At 31.9% G+C, this 19,449-nt stretch overlaps 3 protein-coding genes across 5 annotated transcripts; 1 reads left to right on the top strand and 2 right to left on the bottom strand.

Moving 5' to 3' along the window:
• The first annotated feature begins 67 nt into the window (after positions 1-67).
• Positions 68-2,467, top strand: LOC126771973 (ADP-ribosylation factor 2). Its single transcript, XM_050492172.1, has 4 exons — positions 68-236; positions 363-625; positions 708-833; positions 907-2,467. Exons 1-4 carry the CDS (start codon positions 170-172, stop codon positions 991-993), a joined length of 543 nt encoding a protein of 180 aa, XP_050348129.1. The 5' UTR covers positions 68-169; the 3' UTR covers positions 994-2,467.
• On the bottom strand, positions 2,444-4,158 carry LOC126771963 (enoyl-CoA hydratase domain-containing protein 3, mitochondrial). Of its 3 annotated transcripts, none has more exons than XM_050492156.1 (7): positions 4,017-4,158; positions 3,837-3,949; positions 3,629-3,764; positions 3,423-3,521; positions 3,268-3,359; positions 3,077-3,165; positions 2,444-3,004 (listed from the first exon to the last, which is right to left on the bottom strand). In XM_050492156.1, the coding sequence occupies exons 1-7, from the start codon at positions 4,032-4,034 to the stop codon at positions 2,715-2,717; spliced, it is 837 nt and encodes a 278-aa protein (XP_050348113.1). In that variant the 5' UTR covers positions 4,035-4,158; the 3' UTR covers positions 2,444-2,714. The 3 variants fall into 3 exon arrangements, with proteins under 3 accessions (XP_050348113.1, XP_050348114.1, XP_050348112.1); XM_050492157.1 differs by having other exon boundaries at positions 3,837-3,960; positions 4,017-4,085; XM_050492155.1 differs by lacking the exon at positions 4,017-4,158 and having other exon boundaries at positions 3,837-4,010.
• Positions 4,159-4,219: 61 nt separating this feature from the next.
• Positions 4,220-16,674, bottom strand: LOC126771910 (ATP-dependent DNA/RNA helicase DHX36-like). Its single transcript, XM_050492071.1, has 12 exons — positions 16,264-16,674; positions 11,856-12,500; positions 11,615-11,784; positions 10,993-11,155; positions 10,631-10,901; positions 9,254-9,716; positions 6,997-7,227; positions 6,693-6,871; positions 6,293-6,617; positions 5,813-6,063; positions 4,551-4,731; positions 4,220-4,379 (listed from the first exon to the last, which is right to left on the bottom strand). Exons 1-12 carry the CDS (start codon positions 16,420-16,422, stop codon positions 4,277-4,279), a joined length of 3,141 nt encoding a protein of 1,046 aa, XP_050348028.1. The 5' UTR covers positions 16,423-16,674; the 3' UTR covers positions 4,220-4,276.
• Between the last annotated feature and the right edge of the window lie 2,775 nt (positions 16,675-19,449).

A 19,449-nucleotide genomic window follows, 5' to 3' on the forward strand; every position in this document is an offset into this window, starting at 1 on the left:
ATATTAGATATTTAAATTATTATAAATTATTGGACATGTGTCATATTTAGGTTTGCATCTGTGACGTTGTCCGCGTTGACGATTACCGACTGACGTACAGTAGTCATCGATTTATATAAAAGAGAATTGTTTCATTTTGTGTATATTCAAACATATATTGTGCGGGACTATGGGTCTAACAATTTCTAGTGTTTTTACAAGGCTCTTTGGCAAAAAACAAATGCGTATTCTAATGGGTGAGTAATTTCATCAAACATCTTGATGGTTGCGTAGAATGTTTTTGTCTAAATTCATTGTCTTATCCTGCTGGATTTGATGCAATAATACGTTTATTTATTCATCTAAATGTATCTATTTTATAGTGGGACTCGATGCCGCTGGCAAAACAACAATACTTTACAAGTTAAAACTTGGTGAAATTGTGACCACCATACCGACTATCGGCTTCAATGTTGAAACTGTAGAATACAAAAACATCAGCTTTACTGTTTGGGATGTTGGCGGTCAAGACAAGATTAGGCCGCTCTGGCGCCACTACTACCAGAACACGCAAGGATTGATATTTGTTGTTGATTCAAGTGACACGAAGAGAATAGCAGAAGCAGAAAATGAGCTTGCCAATATGGTATTCTAAAATTTAAAATTTTTCATTTGTTATTCATGAAATGCCTCAATTGTACAACATCTAATATTTCTTAATGTTTTAGTTAAAGGAAGATGAGTTGAACGATGCAGTCATTTTGGTGTTTGCCAATAAGCAAGATATGCCAAATGCTATGACTGCAGCTGAACTTACAAATGCATTAAACTTAAACAATTTAAGGAACCGACGTGTAAGTACTTTTCGAATATGTTGCCTGATATTGTAATAGGTATTCTTGTCAATTAGAGTATTTATAATTTCAGTGGTATATTCAAGCTACGTGTGCCACTCAAGGGCAAGGGCTCTATGAAGGACTAGACTGGCTGTCGAATGAATTGGCAAAGAAATGAGTGGAAGCTGTACTACTGGGAAATAACACCGCTTTCCTGAATTAACATGCCAACCTTCCATATTGAGAATGTTGTTGAAACTAAAAATTTGAGACTAAATTTTTAATGTAACTTAAATTTTATCTTTATTTAATATTTATTAAGTGAGTGCCAGATTTTGAATATTGTATAATCTTCATATAACATTTTTATATTCCTTTTAAAGCTTAAAAAGTCTGCTTCAATACAATTTATACAAAAAAAAAAGTGTCCTGTAAAGTTATATTTCTGTGTTACACTTTTAAATAAATGAAACCAAAATAAATACTAATTTATATAGGTAAAAATTTTCTGTAATTAAAAATTTGTTCACAAATTGAGTTTGATTTGAACTGCTTCTGTATGTTTTGTGTAAATTTATTGAAATTGACTTATTACTATGGTTCATATAAATTGTCTACTAGCTATATAACATTGTGGATTGCATTTTATATAATTTCTATCTTATTAAAACTAAGGTGTTTATTTTCCATGGATCTATTTAATATGTTTGATAATAAAATATTGTCTATAATTATTGTAGTTTTGATGGCTTTGTAATTTTTTTATAATTAAAAAAAAGGTAACTATATAAAATGCAAACCAGATTAACGATCCTTACATTGTTTAAATTACTGTGCCTCAGATATGCATCATAATATTTTAATAATATTTAAAAGCTTATAATAATTATGATATTTGAAACATTCGCATTCCAATATTTTTGTCAATGAACTCTATTTATCCTGTACTTAACTTAAGATTGGCTTTCAAGAATTGTATTTATATTTAATAAAACCAAAATACAAGCATTTATATTCATTAAAATGTTATAATTACATGTATTGTGTTATGTATATGTATCAGAATGTTATGAAAGTTAAAGTAGATAGGAGAATAGAAGACACCCTTGATGTTTACTATTATTATATAATATTATGAAAAGTTATTTTAGGTTTTATTTGCACGAATTTTATTATAACATATTTAGTTAGTGTTAATGTATTACCAACTATCTGATAATTATTTTTAAAATCAAGATAATGTATATGAATTAATAATTTATTGTGTAATCAAGTATAAACATGTTAGTAGAGCACAAAACTTAAGTTTTGCTATTTATAAATGTTGTAGAATGTATTTTAAAAAATGTGTAAAAACAATATTGTTCATCAGTTCAACAAAGTAAACATTTCTCTTTTAGTGCCTATTTTCATGCTCTTGATTAGTGTGAAAGATTCTTGTTAATTGGAAAGTTCCAAAAATAACTTATACAGTTGAATTTAAATAATCGGCAAATGTAAGTCACATTAATAATAAAAATACAGACAACAATAATTATTAATTCAGTTTTATTTTATCTTTTATATACAGTTAAGTCAGAGTTTTTAAATCCAAAGTATATATATCTGTTTATACATTGGACATTTCAAATATAAAGTTCATAGTTTTTTAATTTCTAAGTTAACCTTATGTATATAAAGAAAAATATTTCGGCCAAAAATGTTTTCATGTGTATGTGACAGAATTATGCTTTTGAACATTATTCTTATACTTGCTTTGGATATACACTAAGTTAGTGGAAAATAAATATAGGTGTAAATAATAAAATTGTGTTATTTATTACCCACTTTAACTAGCATTTGTTAACAGACATGATGGTCCAAGACAACCATTGAAACATATTTTAAATATTAGTAAAATTATTTATGGCTCCAAGATGCTTTACGCTTTTCAACAAAACTCTGAATTCCTTCTTGGCCGTCATTTGAATTGACATTCTGTACCATAATATCTTCACCTAACTTATAAGCATCAAGTGTATCTAGATTGATTTGTTTGTAGAAAAATTCTTTTCCAAGTGCAATAACACAGCGACTCTTGTGTTTTATTTGCTCAACAATTCGACTGACTTCTTCGTCTAATTTATCTGCTGGGACTACTTTAGTTACCAGACCACTATCATATGCTTCTTGTGCATTAATTGGTTCACCTAAAAATATTTAAATCATTAGAATTGATTTGTTACCCTGCATTGCAAATAAATACTTTTTTAGGAACTAACCAGTTAACAGCATGTGCATCGCTCTAGATTTTGGAACACTTCTTCCTAATGCTATGCCTGGTGTTGAACAAAATATACCGAAATTGGCTCTAAAATTGTTTAACATCAATTAAATGCATTGTTACAGCATGTCAAGGGTTAACTGTGTAAGGAAATTATGATTAATTTATGATAGTTATGATTAAAATTACCCGGGTGTTGAAAATTTGCTTTTGTCAGAACAAATTATTATGTCACAGGTGGCTACTAATTGACAACCTGCTGCAGTTGCAAACCCATTTACCTATAATAATAAGTCTTTATTTTAATAAAATAGGCAACAAAAATAATCAAATGTTTGTCTCACCTTAGCTATCACTGGTACTGGACTTTGAATTATAGATTTCATTAATTCTGTCGCCTTATTGAATATTAATTTGTGTTGATCGGTTCCAGTGGAAATTTGCTACAGAGAATGTATGAAATAAATATTAATTACGATATAGTATTTAAAAACTTACAACAATACAAATTATAAATAAAACATTTTTTTATAGTAAATTCTATACATACCAATTCTTTCAAATTATGGCCAGCTGAAAAAACATTGCCTTTTGCTGATAAGATGATAGCCCTCAGAGAGGTATCATTTTTATTTTCATTTATGGCCGTTATAAGGTTTTCCATCATAACAAGAGACAGTGAATTTCTAGACAAAATAAATTTATTAATTATGAAAAAAAAAACAACAAAATATTTGAGCGAATTCTAAGTCACTCACTTTGTTTTTTCATGATTTAACGTTATTTCCCGAGTACCATTACTTTCTTTTGTAATAAGGTATTGGCTATGAACACCTCGACTTATTAGAGTTAAGGGTTTAAGAATGTTTCTCTGTAATAATTCTAATATTAACATAATTATTATTATAACCTAAGAAAATGTAGGACTCTCATTTTACCTCTATTAAAGATAACATTTTATATATAAACTATTCAAATATCTTTAACTATTACTAAACGATCACACGGCTTTTAATGAGTTATTAGTCTTAAATATAAATAACAATGACCCTTGTTATCAAAAATAGTGATAACAAGGATTAAAGTGACACAATCAAAAATATTTGAGTGTTGCCGTTTAAATTAAAGTGTAATTGTTGGGACAAATAAAAAAAACGCTTCAAGACCAATGTTTTATTGATATTTGATTGGTACATTGTTACCATTTATCTTCAGTTTCACTTTCACGGTCAGAATCTGGTATTTCGTCACTTAAGTACTCCATCTGTTCATCTTCAGCTGTAATTAGTTGAATGACAGTACTGAAAGAACAAAATATATTTTTATAACATTGTTATTATTTATACTTAGGCACTAAACAAAATTTACAAAAATAAATATTTTTTATATTACACTGTTTAGTTTAATTTTCTATAGAAATACGCATTCTAGTACAGTTCAGTTAATAGTGAGGAAAATTATTAAGTACTTACTTGAGGATTTGATTTTCAAATTCACTATTATGGATCGAATGAGTATTTGTATCTGTAATTTTCGATGCTAGTACGTTGTCTAATAAGCTTCGCAATTCGAAAAGTTTACTAGCACTTTCTCTCTGACAACGGACTTTGGTAGTTGATATAGCGATTAGACAGTATTCGGGATCGACTGTATCTAAAAGGCAAGACAAAATATATTTGGAATACAAAGCTGGTAAAACATATGCACTTTATTTATGTTATCTATATTTCTACTTTCCACCAACCCGCATTGGTGCAGCGTGGTGGAATAAGCTCCAAACCTTCTCCTCAAAATGGGAGAGGAGGCCTTAGCCCAGCAGGGGTATTCACAGGTTGTTACTATATTTCTACTAAAACATGAGCATTTATAAATCACCGAGCCTCAATATTAGGCTTTTATATAATGATTGTGTGTATTGATGTATAATCAAACTATATAGTCTAGCCAATCGCAACAAAACGTGACCCTTTTATATTGATTTATAAAAAGAAAATTAAATAATATACACTATTATAATAAAGAAATGAAATTATAACCTATTAGAAATGTACGCACATATAAAGGGATATTAAAGGCTATTAAAAGAAAAAAAGATTGCATGCTTTTAAAAACATTCATTGTGATTTTGAGTCTCGATTAATGTGTTTGGAAGACTACAACTTTATTTTATTGGATTCTACGATTTAAGTAATAGGCGTACTGTAATAAAAATGAGTATTTTTATTTTCATACTTTGCAGCCAAATGTTGGCTTTCTTTTTTATTTAATCCCGAATTAATACGTAATTATTTGTCTGCAAAAAATAAGTTAATATAAATTCAATATAAAAGCTTAATAACGCAAGCTACCTATAAAAATGTTATTCCTCTCTCTAAAAGATCAGAATCTTTAGAGCGAACTATTGGTAGTCCAAATTAAAGTATACAGTGGTATACCAAATTTCGCCGCTGCAACCAGGAGAATTGTTTTTGCACAATTTCGGTTTTCGATATAATTTGCGAAAATATGTTAGTTTATAATATGTTAATATTGAAACTTAGCAAAGAGACACATTCAACAACAATTAATTATATGTGTGATACATATTTAGTTATTAGTAACAAACTATTAAATATATATAAAATACTAAGTTGTCTAATAAATAATTGTATGTATTCGTATTTTTAATCGAAAAATTCATATTCCGGTAAAAAGTCTGATAACCACTCTTAATTAGATCCCAATATCCACTCACCAACGGCAAATTCGCCGAAAAACAGCAAAGGTAATGTGTATATTAAAGTCACGTCCAGAAGGAAGAGGTCACTCGTCCGTTGCTTCAACCAATAGACAAGCCAGTTAGCGCCAGGGTTGTTACATAGCGTCATTGGTGCACCGCCTCTCACTCCGGCCATCACGCTACTTGGATGTATCGATAACTTTCCATCTTCTGGACTGAATGCTTTGAATCTAGGCACCTTGCGTATATTTCTACTGTTCGACCATCTGTATAAGGGGAAATTTTAAAATAGCATTAAAATAAATGGCATACTGGACAATTAATTCTATGATAAATATAAGTAAAGGTCGCGTGTGAGAGCGTTGGTGTTAACGTAACAACGTGTAAGCAAAATTTTATGATGATTGGTTGAGTAGTTAAGGCGTAAAACCGTAACAAACAAACCAACCCACTTTTAAATTTATAGTATTAGTAAGGATGTTTATTTATACTTACTTGACTTGAGCTATATTTGGGTATAAAGACGCAGCAACTATAGCTTTAAATAAACTCAAGTTTTGGGCATTTCGATTTTCCCACGAGGATCTTATGTTGCCCGACGGCAGGAATCCCATCTGACGAAGATCGTTACCCAGCTGTTTCTTCATATCGTATAGCAATTGCAGAGTATTGTTGGAAAGATAATTATCATATGCAAATGACCGTCTCGATGAGTGAGGGCGGTTTTCCCATTCAAGAATCGCTTCGGAAATTGCAATATGGTCACTGGGTTCCCCCAGAGACATATTTCGTTTCACAATATCGACTTCTCTTTCTTTTCCTGTAATAAAAATAACGTATTATTAAACAACACCGTTTATTATATGATATATATAATGCGATATTTTTTTATTACCAATAACAAGCATGAAAGGGTCTTTAAATCCCCACACTGCAGCGATACTGGCAGCGCGATCGAGGCAACCGAAGAGGGCACCAAACAGCAATAGTTTGCCCGCAGCCGGATGTACCGGCAAGCGCGCCAAATGCCAGCCGAGAGGTGTCAACGTTTCATTGTCGTCTAAAGCACCGCAACTAAAAATGTGATACGCGATATACATGTGGCTAAGTTAAGCATATTGTAATACCATTAGGTACATTTTAGAATATATTTTTTAATTATTAAAGTTTCAATTTCTTTTTTTTCTGCATCTACTAACCTTTGCAAATGTTTCACTGCCCAATTGACAGTCGTTTCGGCTGGTGGTGACGGCACTAATTTCAGAGCCTCCACAGCTAATCCTAGACGAAGCTTCTTAATCATCAGTACCGGCTCCAGGAGATTGCTCCTCTGTAGCTCGGGTAGGAGTCGTTCTGGGATATTTTGTGCCCGGAACGTTGTTATTAAATGATAACATATACCTGGTTGGCATCTGCCAGCGCGGCCTCGTCTGTGTAAAAAGCATATGAAACAAAACTAGGAGATTTTTTCCTTATATTGAACTTGTTCCAGTTTTTGCGTGCAAAAATGCTGGAACAGTTTATTTTAATATTATTGTATTCTTTTCATCTATTTTATATTTTACAACCCGAATAATTGTTAGTTTGTGTTAGTTTAATTAGCTTATAAAATAACGGTTAGTAGGATTAGTATTTATGTTTTAGTATTCGAGTAACGGAGGTCCTGATGGGATAGCGTCCTCCACCTCTCTCCATCATTGTCCTGGGCGAAATTCGAACAGTTCCTTCCAGCTGTTAAACTGTCTTTATCTGCGCACATTGGATTAGTTTTTAATTCTGTGTATATTTTTTTAAAAGGACTTTTGATGGACTTTACCCATCTTATGTCCTGGTTTATAAACGCGGGCTGCACTTTTCCATTTAAGTGATAGCTTGTAGAAGTGTCACTCTGAGCTTTGTTTTACAGCGTATGTCAATAATATAATAATATTATAGAGGTAAAACTAGATTTTTTTGTATGTTTGTTGTAATGGATAAAACCAAAAACTACTAAACCGATTTTCAATTTTCTATCTATAGAAAGCTACATTTTCACCGAGTAACATCGGCGATGTTCTATTTTAAAAAAATTAGATTCCCCCACGATATTTGCCATAATGTAACCAAAGATATCAAACATTTTTCTATAAAGTTGCTTAAAAAAGCCCGCGAAGCTATACATATCCTACTACTATAGTTAAGTCACAAGACTTTTGTTCAAATTTGTCTAAAAAAAAACACGTGTGGAATCGAAAGATGACAATCGTATCATGATATTAATCCTTATGCAACTAAATTTTCATATTATATTCAACTAAGTTTCATAATTAGAACTGATTATGTCCATGTCAATTCTTCTTAATTATTCAAATCGAATTTGAATTTAGAACGTTTAGAAGTTACGACGGGTATAAATATGTTTAAATTAAAAAAAATGTCGTTGAGTGCTAACCATAGATTACGGAAGGGAATATGTACCAAGTACTACGCTTAGTCTATTATTTTACATAGACATTTTATTCTTTGTAAGCTAGAAACAAATTAATAATATGTTTGTGATTTTAATATATATTTTTTTATAATTTATAACTTTAAAATGCTCTATAAAAATACAAACGCGGTGCTATTCGAACTTAAAACATATTTGTCCTTTATTGGTGATCACTTACCATCAGATGACCCACATACCGATCTGTTTATCTATTTAAAAAAAAAAACAAATTTTAATCTGTAATCCGTAACAGCGTATGAATGTTCCACTGCTGGGCGAAAGATCTCCTCTCCTTTTTTTTGAGGAGAAGGTTTCGAGCTTATTCCACCACGCTGCTCCAATGTGGGTTGGTGGGATACACATGTGGCAGAATTACAGTGAAATTAGACACATGCAAGTTTCCTCACGATGTTTTCCTTCACCGTAAAGCACGAGATAAATTATAATCACAAATTAAACACATGAAAATTCAGTGGTGCTTGCCCGGGTTTGAACCCACGATCATCGGTTATGATTCACGCGTTCTTACCACTGGACCATCTCGGCTTACATTTGAATATTTATTCACCATATGAGTCACCAATCACGGATAAAACTTCAGACAAAATTATGGGAGTGTTTGCCGATGATTATTGTCGATCTCTTCCTGTTTCATAATATACCTTTATGATATTTATGCTAAGATAAATAATTGTTACGCGGACACAGTCGGGGCGGGCCGCTAGTCAACTATATATTCTTATATTCTGCATTCTTCTTCTAATTCATAATTGAACATCAAGATAAATTTATAAAATTTCTTTAAATATAAATTTTTTTTAATATCCTGGGACATTTTTCACACACGGCCTGATCTGATCATAAATCAAGCTTGTACAAAGCTTGTGCTATGAAAACCAGACAACTGATGTACTACATATACTACTACTTAATTTCTACTAGAAATTAATTAATAAAATTAATTTCTAATAAAAAAAAATAATTACCTTTGTCGTAGATTGGCTTGAGAGACCCATTCAGTATTGAGAGTTGTTATATTCTGGTCAATGTGCAGGCCCTTTATTTTAATCTTGCCACAATCCACTACGTACACAATATCGTCAATCGTTATTGATGTTTCGGCAATGTTTGTCGCTATTATAATTTTCCTAATATTTCCTCTTGGCTTTTCAAATATTTTGTGCTGCTCTAACGTGGGCAACTTTGAATGTAGAGGATATATTTCGTAGCATGAGCGAGGAAAACATTTACTTTCATCCATTAATTTCATAAGACTAGTGATTTGAGCAATTCCTGGTAAGAACACTAGTATCGCCCCTTCTTTACCTTTGCATATGTAAATCAGAAGTTCTACAACCAACTCCAAATTCAATTCCTCAATCCTAGAGTCTTGGAGCGTTTTATAGACATCATAGCTCAAATCTTTCTTTTTTGATTCTAGCCATTGAGCTGTAAATAGTTAAATAAACTTTATTGAAAAGGGGTGTCTACGAGGATTAATTATCAGGCCCTTTTGTTTTTTTGGTATAAAATTCTCAACCTTTTAAAGGTTTTTCCAATGTTGTACTGTTTAATTTAATTTAAACAGTACAACATTACAAAAATAATTTGTTGTTACTGTTTAATATTTTATTACTTTTTTTACTATTTTACTATTTATTTACTTATTTTACTATTTGAAGTTAAATAGCTAACTGGTACTAAATACGATAAAAGAAAAAAAAATATTATCACTCATACAAAACTGGTTTCTAATAAATTGGTCTTAATGAATGTCATTAAAATAAAATACATATTATAAAAAATAAATTATTACTGTTTACCTCGCCTGGTTGTATACTGGTTGAGCAAGCATAATGTTTGAAGTAATAAAAAAATAAACTAAGGAATCAATTTAGATTCGAAACTTCTGAACAATTTGCTTTTATGGATTGTCATTGATCATAACTGCGCAGTATACGCATAAACGTTAGACAAGTAACTGATATTGATATTTATATTATTTCATGGTATAATATTTTACAGCATAAGTTGGGCTACAGATATTTAGACGTGTATTTTTTACATTGTATTCAACAACAAAAATCGAACTATATGTAATTCTGAAGCTCGTCCTTCCGGATGTTTTTAGAATTCTCTTAATATATCCTGGGACGACATATTCGTGACCATAACGAAATATACTTAGATACTTTCATATTAAAACATTTAAAGCCAATTTTTTAATATATTATTTAAATAATAGACATAATAAAACAAGTTCTTACAAAAGAAATATAAAAAGAAAAAAAGAGAATAAAATTAAAACAAAAAAAAAAACTTAAAATTTTGTGGTATCTAGTATATTATTTATGAAAGCATACCAATTTCAGCTTTGTAATTGATATCTTTTTCCATTTGATCACACTGTCTGTTTCTGTATTGCTTCCATTTAGGATTTGTTTGCTTGACTTTTTCTGGTGGTAATCTGAACTTTGTGAACCCCAATATATCTTCTAAATAAACATCTCGGACTGGGTACGCTAGCCCTTCTATATGCATTAGAGGGCAATTATCAAAATAGCCCGACAAACTTTCGGCGTCTATAGTCGCACTCATAAGAATGAGTTTTAAATCTTGACGCTTTTTTAGAACCTATAAAACATATTCCATTTTCAATCTTAACAAAAAAGGAGAGATTTAATCATAATTAATTAGTAATAATACTTAATTAATCATTATTTACTTGTTTTAGCATGCACATAGACAAGTCTACATGTACATCTCTTTCATGTACTTCATCTAAAATTATGTGACTATACCCGGATAAGCCCTGGTTTACTTCTAATTCAGCTAAAAGTATACCTGTGGTACAATATTGAATACTTCCACGAGCTCTCTCCTCGGCCCTGAAATTTGCAATTGTAATTATGATAATGATGTAAATTTGCAAATAAATTATTATGAAAGGTTCAAAAGCATTATTTTAGTGCAGTAGTATCATCACTTAAATTTTTATAACTCAAATAAATGTTAAAAATTAAATACTTCAAATAGTTTTTAGGATTAATTTTTCTTGCGTTATTGGTGAATTTTATTATTTTCTTGTGTTCAGAGAATAGTAATTCTGATTAAATGATGAAGTTGTAATTGTAGTTGTTTTAATATATATATATATATATTTATTAATTCGGTTTTCTGTTACAAAAATACGTCACGCATAGGAGAAAATGGGAAACATAAGACTAAATTGCAAGCACTTTTAAATCAAAATATATAAGATAAGCACATAATTATAAATTTTGAACTTTTGGTATTCGTACATGATATCAAGTAACATTATTTTTTATTAGTCATTTTTAAATTACCTTTCTAATCTTACTGCATAACCTACTGAATTACCGAGGCTCTCGCCTCTTTCTTTGGCAACTCTGATAGCTAATGACGACGCAGCTATGCGTCTCGGCTGTGTAACCATAATTTTCACATTGGCTCCTCTTTTGGCACATATTGCTTCATCTAATATTAATTGTGGTACCTGCATTAAAAGTTTATACAATCCATGCATTTAAAGATAATTATCAGAATGATATTTTGAAAGCTACATACTTGAGTTGACTTCCCGCAACCTGTCTCCCCGCTAATAACAACTACTTGGTTGTTTTGGATTATATTCAATACATCCTTTGCTTTGGTATATGTTGGTAATTTCTCACGGAACGTCAACATTTTTTTATAATCGGTTTTTTGTATCATGTCTTCATATTCATCAAAAAAAGCCGTATTGAGTCTCGCAGTGTCAGAATTCACGAAACTAATACTGACACCTTTTGCGAGACATTCATCAAGTTTATCATTAAACGATCCAGTTATAATGTCATTATAACCATATTTGTAATTGCTTAGTAGCCTTAAAGCACAAAGTTTTGGTTCAGAACCATAATCATTTTCTACTTCCTGACTCAATGGAATAAAATCAGAAAGTGTAGAAGGACCAGCTTCACAAGAAATATTTGAGGTATTTCCCACTTTTTGTTCCTTCTCTTCATTATATTCATCTGAGGATGATTCATTTTGAATGTTTACGTCATCAGATGCTCCAGTTTTAATATCTTTGATTTGCATATTATTTTTGAAACTGTCAGATTTCCTATTTTGGGGCAAAGAAATATTCTGGCGAGCAGCAATTTTTGCTATCGCCTTAAGATTTGTTTCCAGTGATGTTAAAATCATAATAGGTATTTTTAGGTTAATCTGTAATAATAACAGTTATTTGGGTTATTTGTATTTATTTTTTACGTATATAAGTTGTGCAAAAAAAAAGTATTTATGTGTAAATTGTGTTATCAGTATAATTTATTATTTCATGCCAAAATTGGAAGATAAGCGAATCTCGATCTGCCGATTACATATTTATAAAGGGTAAAAATAATTTTAAATTAGTAAGTATTCATAAAGTGTCAATTATAGGAAAGACTTTGCAATCTTATGATTTCTGGTTCAATTTTAATTTAAATTTTTGAGTCAAAAGAGAGAATACGAAAAAATACAAATAATTTGTACAGTACAAGATAGCATAGTACCATTACAATTTCGTATAAATACACGTATAAGTACAATTCGTGGCCCCGAGCAGCCGATCAATACATTCCCTCTTTGGGTCCGTTCACACAGACCGGCTCGGAGAGGAGAGCAGATTTTTATCACGTTGGAAACAGTGTTTTGAGTGATTGTAGTAAAGTTTATTTTTGCATTTGCACCTTTTTTGTCATTAAAAATGCCTGAACGCGCTTCGTGTGAAGTAATAAAAGGAGCCGACCGGCTCCGCTTGCGTGCTCTTTCTCGCTCGCGCAGCCGATCGGCTCTGATTGCGTGCTCTTTCTCGCTTGCGCAGCCTGTCGGCTCCGATTGCGTGCTCTTTCTCGCTCGCGCAGCCGATGGGCTCCGATTGCGTGCTCTTTCTCTATCGCGTAGCCGATCGGCTCCGATTGCGTGCCCGCTGCGGCCGCGCCGACCGCCATTTTGATAGCAACATTTGGGGTCCGTTCACACAGACCGGCTCGGAGAGGAGAGCAGATTTTTATCACGTTGGAAACAGTGTTTTGAGTGATTGTAGTAAAGTTTATTTTTGCATTTGCACCTTTTTTGTCATTAAAAATGCCTGAACGCGCTTCGTGTGAAGTAATAAAAGGAGCCGACCGGCTCCGCTTGCGTGCTCTTTCTCGCTCGCACCCGCTTTCAGATCTCTTCCAGCCGGTCGATGTGAAATAGTTGGCGGCTCCGCTCCGGCCAATTCCAAGCGTATACGACCCGGTCTGTGTGAAAAGAAAAAAGCAGGCCGATGCTCTCCGAGCCGGTCTGTGTGAACGGACCCTTGAACGTAATAGTTGTGCGTACTTGTACGAAAAGATGAATGATGAAAAGCACACGTTAGGGTCCGTTCACACAGACCGGCTCGGAGAGCATCGGCCTGCTTTTTTCTTTTCACACAGACCGGGTCGTATACGCTTGGAATTGGCCGGAGCGGAGCCGCCAACTATTTCACATCGACCGGCTGGAAGAGATCTGAAAGCGGGTGCGAGCGAGAAAGAGCACGCAAGCGGAGCCGGTCGGCTCCTTTTATTACTTCACACGAAGCGCGTTCAGGCATTTTTAATGACAAAAAAGGTGCAAATGCAAAAATAAACTTTACTACAATCACTCAAAACACTGTTTCCAACGTGATAAAAATCTGCTCTCCTCTCCGAGCCGGTCTGTGTGAACGGACCCTTACACACCGAAAACAAAACTTAGACTGCGCGGAATACTGGCACTGCCTTTGTAGTGTATCCACCCGACTCCGAGCGCATCCGACCGGCTCCGAGCACATCCAACCGCACCCGCTTTCAGATCTCTTCCAGCCGGTCGATGTGAAATAGTTGGCGGCTCCGCTCCGGCCAATTCCAAGCGTATACGACCCGGTCTGTGTGAAAAGAAAAAAGCAGGCCGATGCTCTCCGAGCCGGTCTGTGTGAACGGACCCTTTGTCAGTGGCGTAGCATATTATGTCACTAGCATCGGGTGCGGGTTCCAAATTTGCCACACTCTTATTCTTGCAATTGATTATTCAAAACAATTGGGGCATTGTAAAGGTGTAATCTTAATGAATAACACTAACCTAAGGAGTGAAAATTACACACGAATAACATAATGTATATGTAAAAAGTGAATAAAAATCATGGATTATAACTTTTTTTACGGCACCTACAAAATGCCACCCTCGCCCAAGTGCCGCCCGGCGCGGACCACTTCTTTCGCCTTCCGAACCCGAGGCTTATATAATTTGTGTTAATATGTGCCTCTTATATTTTGTGTTACGATTGATACGTTCTTAAACATTTAAATAATTTAAATTATTCTGTTCTATTAGTTTTCAATTACGGAGAATTATTGGATTTTATTTTAAAAGAAAATATTTTTTACTTAAATATTTTATATTTGTTGAACGTATCAAGGTTCAGTCGTTTAGATTTAACATAAAAAGATAAAATATGTTAAACATTTGCAAATGTGTTAAGATTGCTAGTTAGCGCATTAAACGTAAATTTCAACAATAATCCGATTTTTATTTAGTTATTAGTAATTTATCAAAGAATACGTAGGTAGTAGTAACAGTAACAGAGTGTGAATGTCCCACTGCTGGGCTAAGGCCTCCTCTTCCTTTTTGAAGAGAAGGTTCACCACGCTGTTCCAATGCGGGTTGGTGGAATACACATGTGGCAGAATTTCAGTGAAATTAGACACATGCAGGTTTCCTCACCATCATAGACCCATGCATTTTCCTTCAGCACGAGATGAATTATAATCCCAAACTTTGGTATGTTTAGTAAAATATATAAAAAATAGGGCTAAAAAAGATCTATTTTGACAGTGCCTAATGACATGGATGAACTTGTTTCAATAGCGATACGATACGATAATATAAGAAATAAAATCCGACATTGTGTCCGCGACCGCGGTCAATATATAAAAATAATTCCGTGAAATGGCGCTATTGTCTGAATATTGTTATAAACACAGATAAAACAGATTCAAATAAGGAGGAGAGTATTAACATTTGATTTTATTTCTACAATAAATTTATAATTTAATGTAAATTGTTTGGTACTTTAATAACTTGTCTGTCTTGTATACATAAAACTTTATATACCCATTAGTGATGCACCTTTAATCAGCAAAATGATTAAGTATGATAAGATTTGAATCTAAAAGATTGTATATGTGATACATATCTAACTATTAATTAAAAAATAAAAATATATATATAAAAAGACTGCCATAATTTTATTTTAGCAGAATTTAGCATGCAAATCTTAAAATTTCTAAAAAAAATATATTAGTTAGTAGACAATTATGTTAAATTTATGTTATCAACATTATAATAGTATCAATTTATTTTTGGTTACCCATTTTTCACAAACTAAAAAAAGCTTAACGGACAAGTTGAGTAAAACCATTTTTTTTCCTGTTATTAATTTGATAACTATACATTAAAAGGTGCGGTGCAGCAGATATTTGAGTTTGAATTGTTTTAAAAAGATAGATTTTTTGTTATATAAATCAAATTAGAAATATAATATTTTCTTGTGAAGCTTTAATAAACTGAAAAAAAAATGAATACATTGGATTTGAGATGGTTATTACAAAATTTATTTTTAAGTAATTAAGCACCAGTGAGCATTATGACAATACACAGTAGTTAAAATATATCAAATGATAGTTTGTTGGTGTTTAAACCTCAAAACTTTAATCATGAATATCTTGGTAATCATGGGTTTCCACAGATAAGGGACTGGTACAGGGGTGTTGTAAACCTCACCCTGTACCACTCAACCCCACTTCCCACCCAAAATTATGAAGATTCATTTAAAAATGAAATTGACAGATTAAACACTTTTTCACTAATCATTTTATTTAAAGCTTTAATTTGTAAATAGCATATTAACGAATATAATATATCATTGGTGAAAGATATTTACCACTATCTCCTTTTTTTGTTTTTTCACTTGAAGTCCTCTAAAATACATTCCAATTTCTTTACCTCGTAGACCCGGAGGGACGATTCTTTGTCTTTGACCACCCCATTGCTTTCCTCTTGACCCCCTGGGTCTGGACCAGTTATTAAAACCGCGGGACATTGTGTATTTACGTATTGGATGGTCAATAAATTGAGGTAACAACTTTAAGGCATGATTTTAAAAATTACAATTATCGTCGGCCTTATTTAACAAATGGATATTCAAATATTGATTTTATAGACAAAATTGTACTACTCAGCCCTGGGAATCCGGAGCTATTGATTAATAACTATGTTTTTAATGTTTTGACATCCAGCATTTCGCACTCATCCGATTGATGGTTTATTATCTATAATGAACTGCAACTGACTGATTTGTAATTTGTACATTAGCAATGCCCATGTCATAACTAACGACTGGCAAGACAAACAAGACATTCTAATATTTTTAAGCATTAATATGACTTGTAATGTAAAAATACTTGCTTATAATTTCATTTTCTATAACATTACCTATACATTAAAAAAGTAATAATGAAGATTGTAGTGTAATAAAAAAATTAAACAGAGTAATCGTCGATTTAGAAAAGTGTTCGCTATGTATAAATTGTATCTGTGAAAAGTTAATATACTTTTTTGGGTACTAATATTTATTAAGAAAATCGAATGCTCATAATCACAGAACACTTTTACTTAGAGAGGTCATAATGTGATCGTATATAAATTGTATCCAACTATACCAATTTACATCTTTAACTAATTTTCGAGTAATGCCGATTTGGGGGTTTCCCCCCAAATTTGGGGGGAAACCCCCAATTGAGATGTCCAGAGAATTTTTTAGGGGGATTTTTTTCCTTAAAAAACACACGACTCTATACAATTTATATTAAGCCTCGAACGCAATCAATAAACAAAACCAAATATAAGCTCCAAGCGTGGCTATAACTGAAATATCAAAAAACTATAATATATTGAGATTGAAATAATAGCTCAATGGCCAGCGTGCTTATACAACACGTAGGAGGCCCGGGCTTCGATTTCTGTTCACTGAATGAAAAATAAAAATCGTTAATTTCATTGTTATCATCATTAATATTCTTAGGTCACTAATTAATGTATGTAAATGTGTAAAAACACCCGCATAAATACAACAGCTATTTTATACTACTTGAATGTATTTTTAATTTGTATTTGAAATTATCTCTCAAACAGAGTGTACAACAAAAAATTTAGGGGTTCTTAATCGATATTTAGGGGAATTTGAAGTTGGTTCTTGGGGGAATATTCTGTACGAGTTGGCATCGCTGTCATTTTCCCAAGTAAATTGTCATTTGTCACTTTCAAGGGTCAACTGTCAAGAAATAATTTTTAAGTATATATTATTAGATGAAATCAAATATCTAATTACATTTATTGTAAGAAATAAATTAAAATGATAATAATTATTATTTTTTTATATTATTTATATGTTGGTTTTAAATTTTTTTTTTAATTATAAAATTTTTCTAGATATCTACTGTAGAATAACATAGTTTTCACTCATCATCATTAAACGATTCAAAATTTGAAACCGAATAATCTCATATCATATGTGTCATCTATTTTATACGTGACATTGGCAGAATATGTTGCGCTCAAATAATGTAGATATACGCCAAGGGACAATTATTAGAATAATTATAAATATTAAAGCAATTTTTCCATCCAAAGTCCATGATAATCAGTTTCCCTGAGCAGTTTCCTGTAAGCTTTTCTGTCACAGGAGCTAAACTTCCTCTTATGTACTCATTTTGTATTATTGTGGAGAACGTATAAACTGACGGATGTCGAAAACACTTCAAAAACTTTATTTATTCAGTTACTTTGAAAATATATAAAATTAGATACCAGTGCTTTATCTTTAGTACAGTACTAACTGCTTTAAAACATTCATTTGATTTAAGCATTTCATATTATTCATAACTGAGGTTGTTGTTATTATCAATTGCTCATCTCTTGCGTAAATACACTATTCTAAATGTCCTTGTTTATTAAGTAAAGTCTTTGAATATTAGATCTAGGGTCTACCTTTACTACCTCCACTCGAATTGAAATTTTTGCCCACGCCATACCCTAATCACCTAATAGAAATCGTGTCACTTCTTAAACGTACGTACTGCACGTATAAATATGCTATTGCGCATACGACACAAGCTTCTCATTCGAAACCCATAACCCAGGGCTCTAATGAATTTGTTCAGTGGCGCGGGTCGGGAGCGGACATATTTTTTTCAAATTAAAAGCTTTTTTTTTTAAATGTAAATCACACTACCCTAATTTTTTAAAATTTAGTTTATATAAAAACAAATATTGGTGTATATAAAATATTCATTGAATAAGGGTTGTTTTTTTAATTTTTATCCGTGGTCAGTTTGTGATTTTGTTCTATCGAGTCATTTTTTGGAATCGTGTTTATTTTAACAACATTCATATAAAACCATAAAGATTTTTTTTGACATATTTTATTCTCAGTCTTAACTCTATATCAATTTCGCTTTCAGTGAAAGCCAGTGTAGTATTTACACGAAGTTATATTATATAAATGAAATAATATAATAAAAATAAGAAATTAGATTATATTAATTTATGTATATCAAACTTTATTTTTGTTTTATTTTTTTTATAATCATTGTTACATATCAATGAAAATATAAAAAATGTACTTTATTATAAGACTGTGTTTTTATAGCAACTTTGAGTTGTATCCAATCGTAGACAGAGAAACTAATAGACGCAATGACGACTTCCTTCTCACTTACACAAGAATGAGAACGAAAATTACGTTACAAATGGGTTAGGCAGAGATAGAATTATCAAATCTTTTGTCCCAAGTTTTGGGAGTCAAGTTTTGGTGTTTGTTTCGCTACTTAGGTAGCGAAACAAACTTGACAGTTGGTGTGTTCATTGTGTTTTTTGTTCAATTTTCGCTTACTTTTGTATTAGAAAACGATTCTAATCCAGTGAAAAGACCGAGAAACAATCCTTATATCATATCGAAAGTTATACAATGGTGCATTGTTGTATTATTTCATGTTAAAGTGATAGCAAGAAGAAAATTGCCGGCGTGTGTTTTTACGCGTAAGTACGACGATTTTGTTCCTAAATATAG

Source organism: Nymphalis io, chromosome 11 (genome assembly GCF_905147045.1).
Source record: "Nymphalis io chromosome 11, ilAglIoxx1.1, whole genome shotgun sequence".
NCBI classification, from domain to species: domain Eukaryota; kingdom Metazoa; phylum Arthropoda; class Insecta; order Lepidoptera; family Nymphalidae; genus Nymphalis; species Nymphalis io.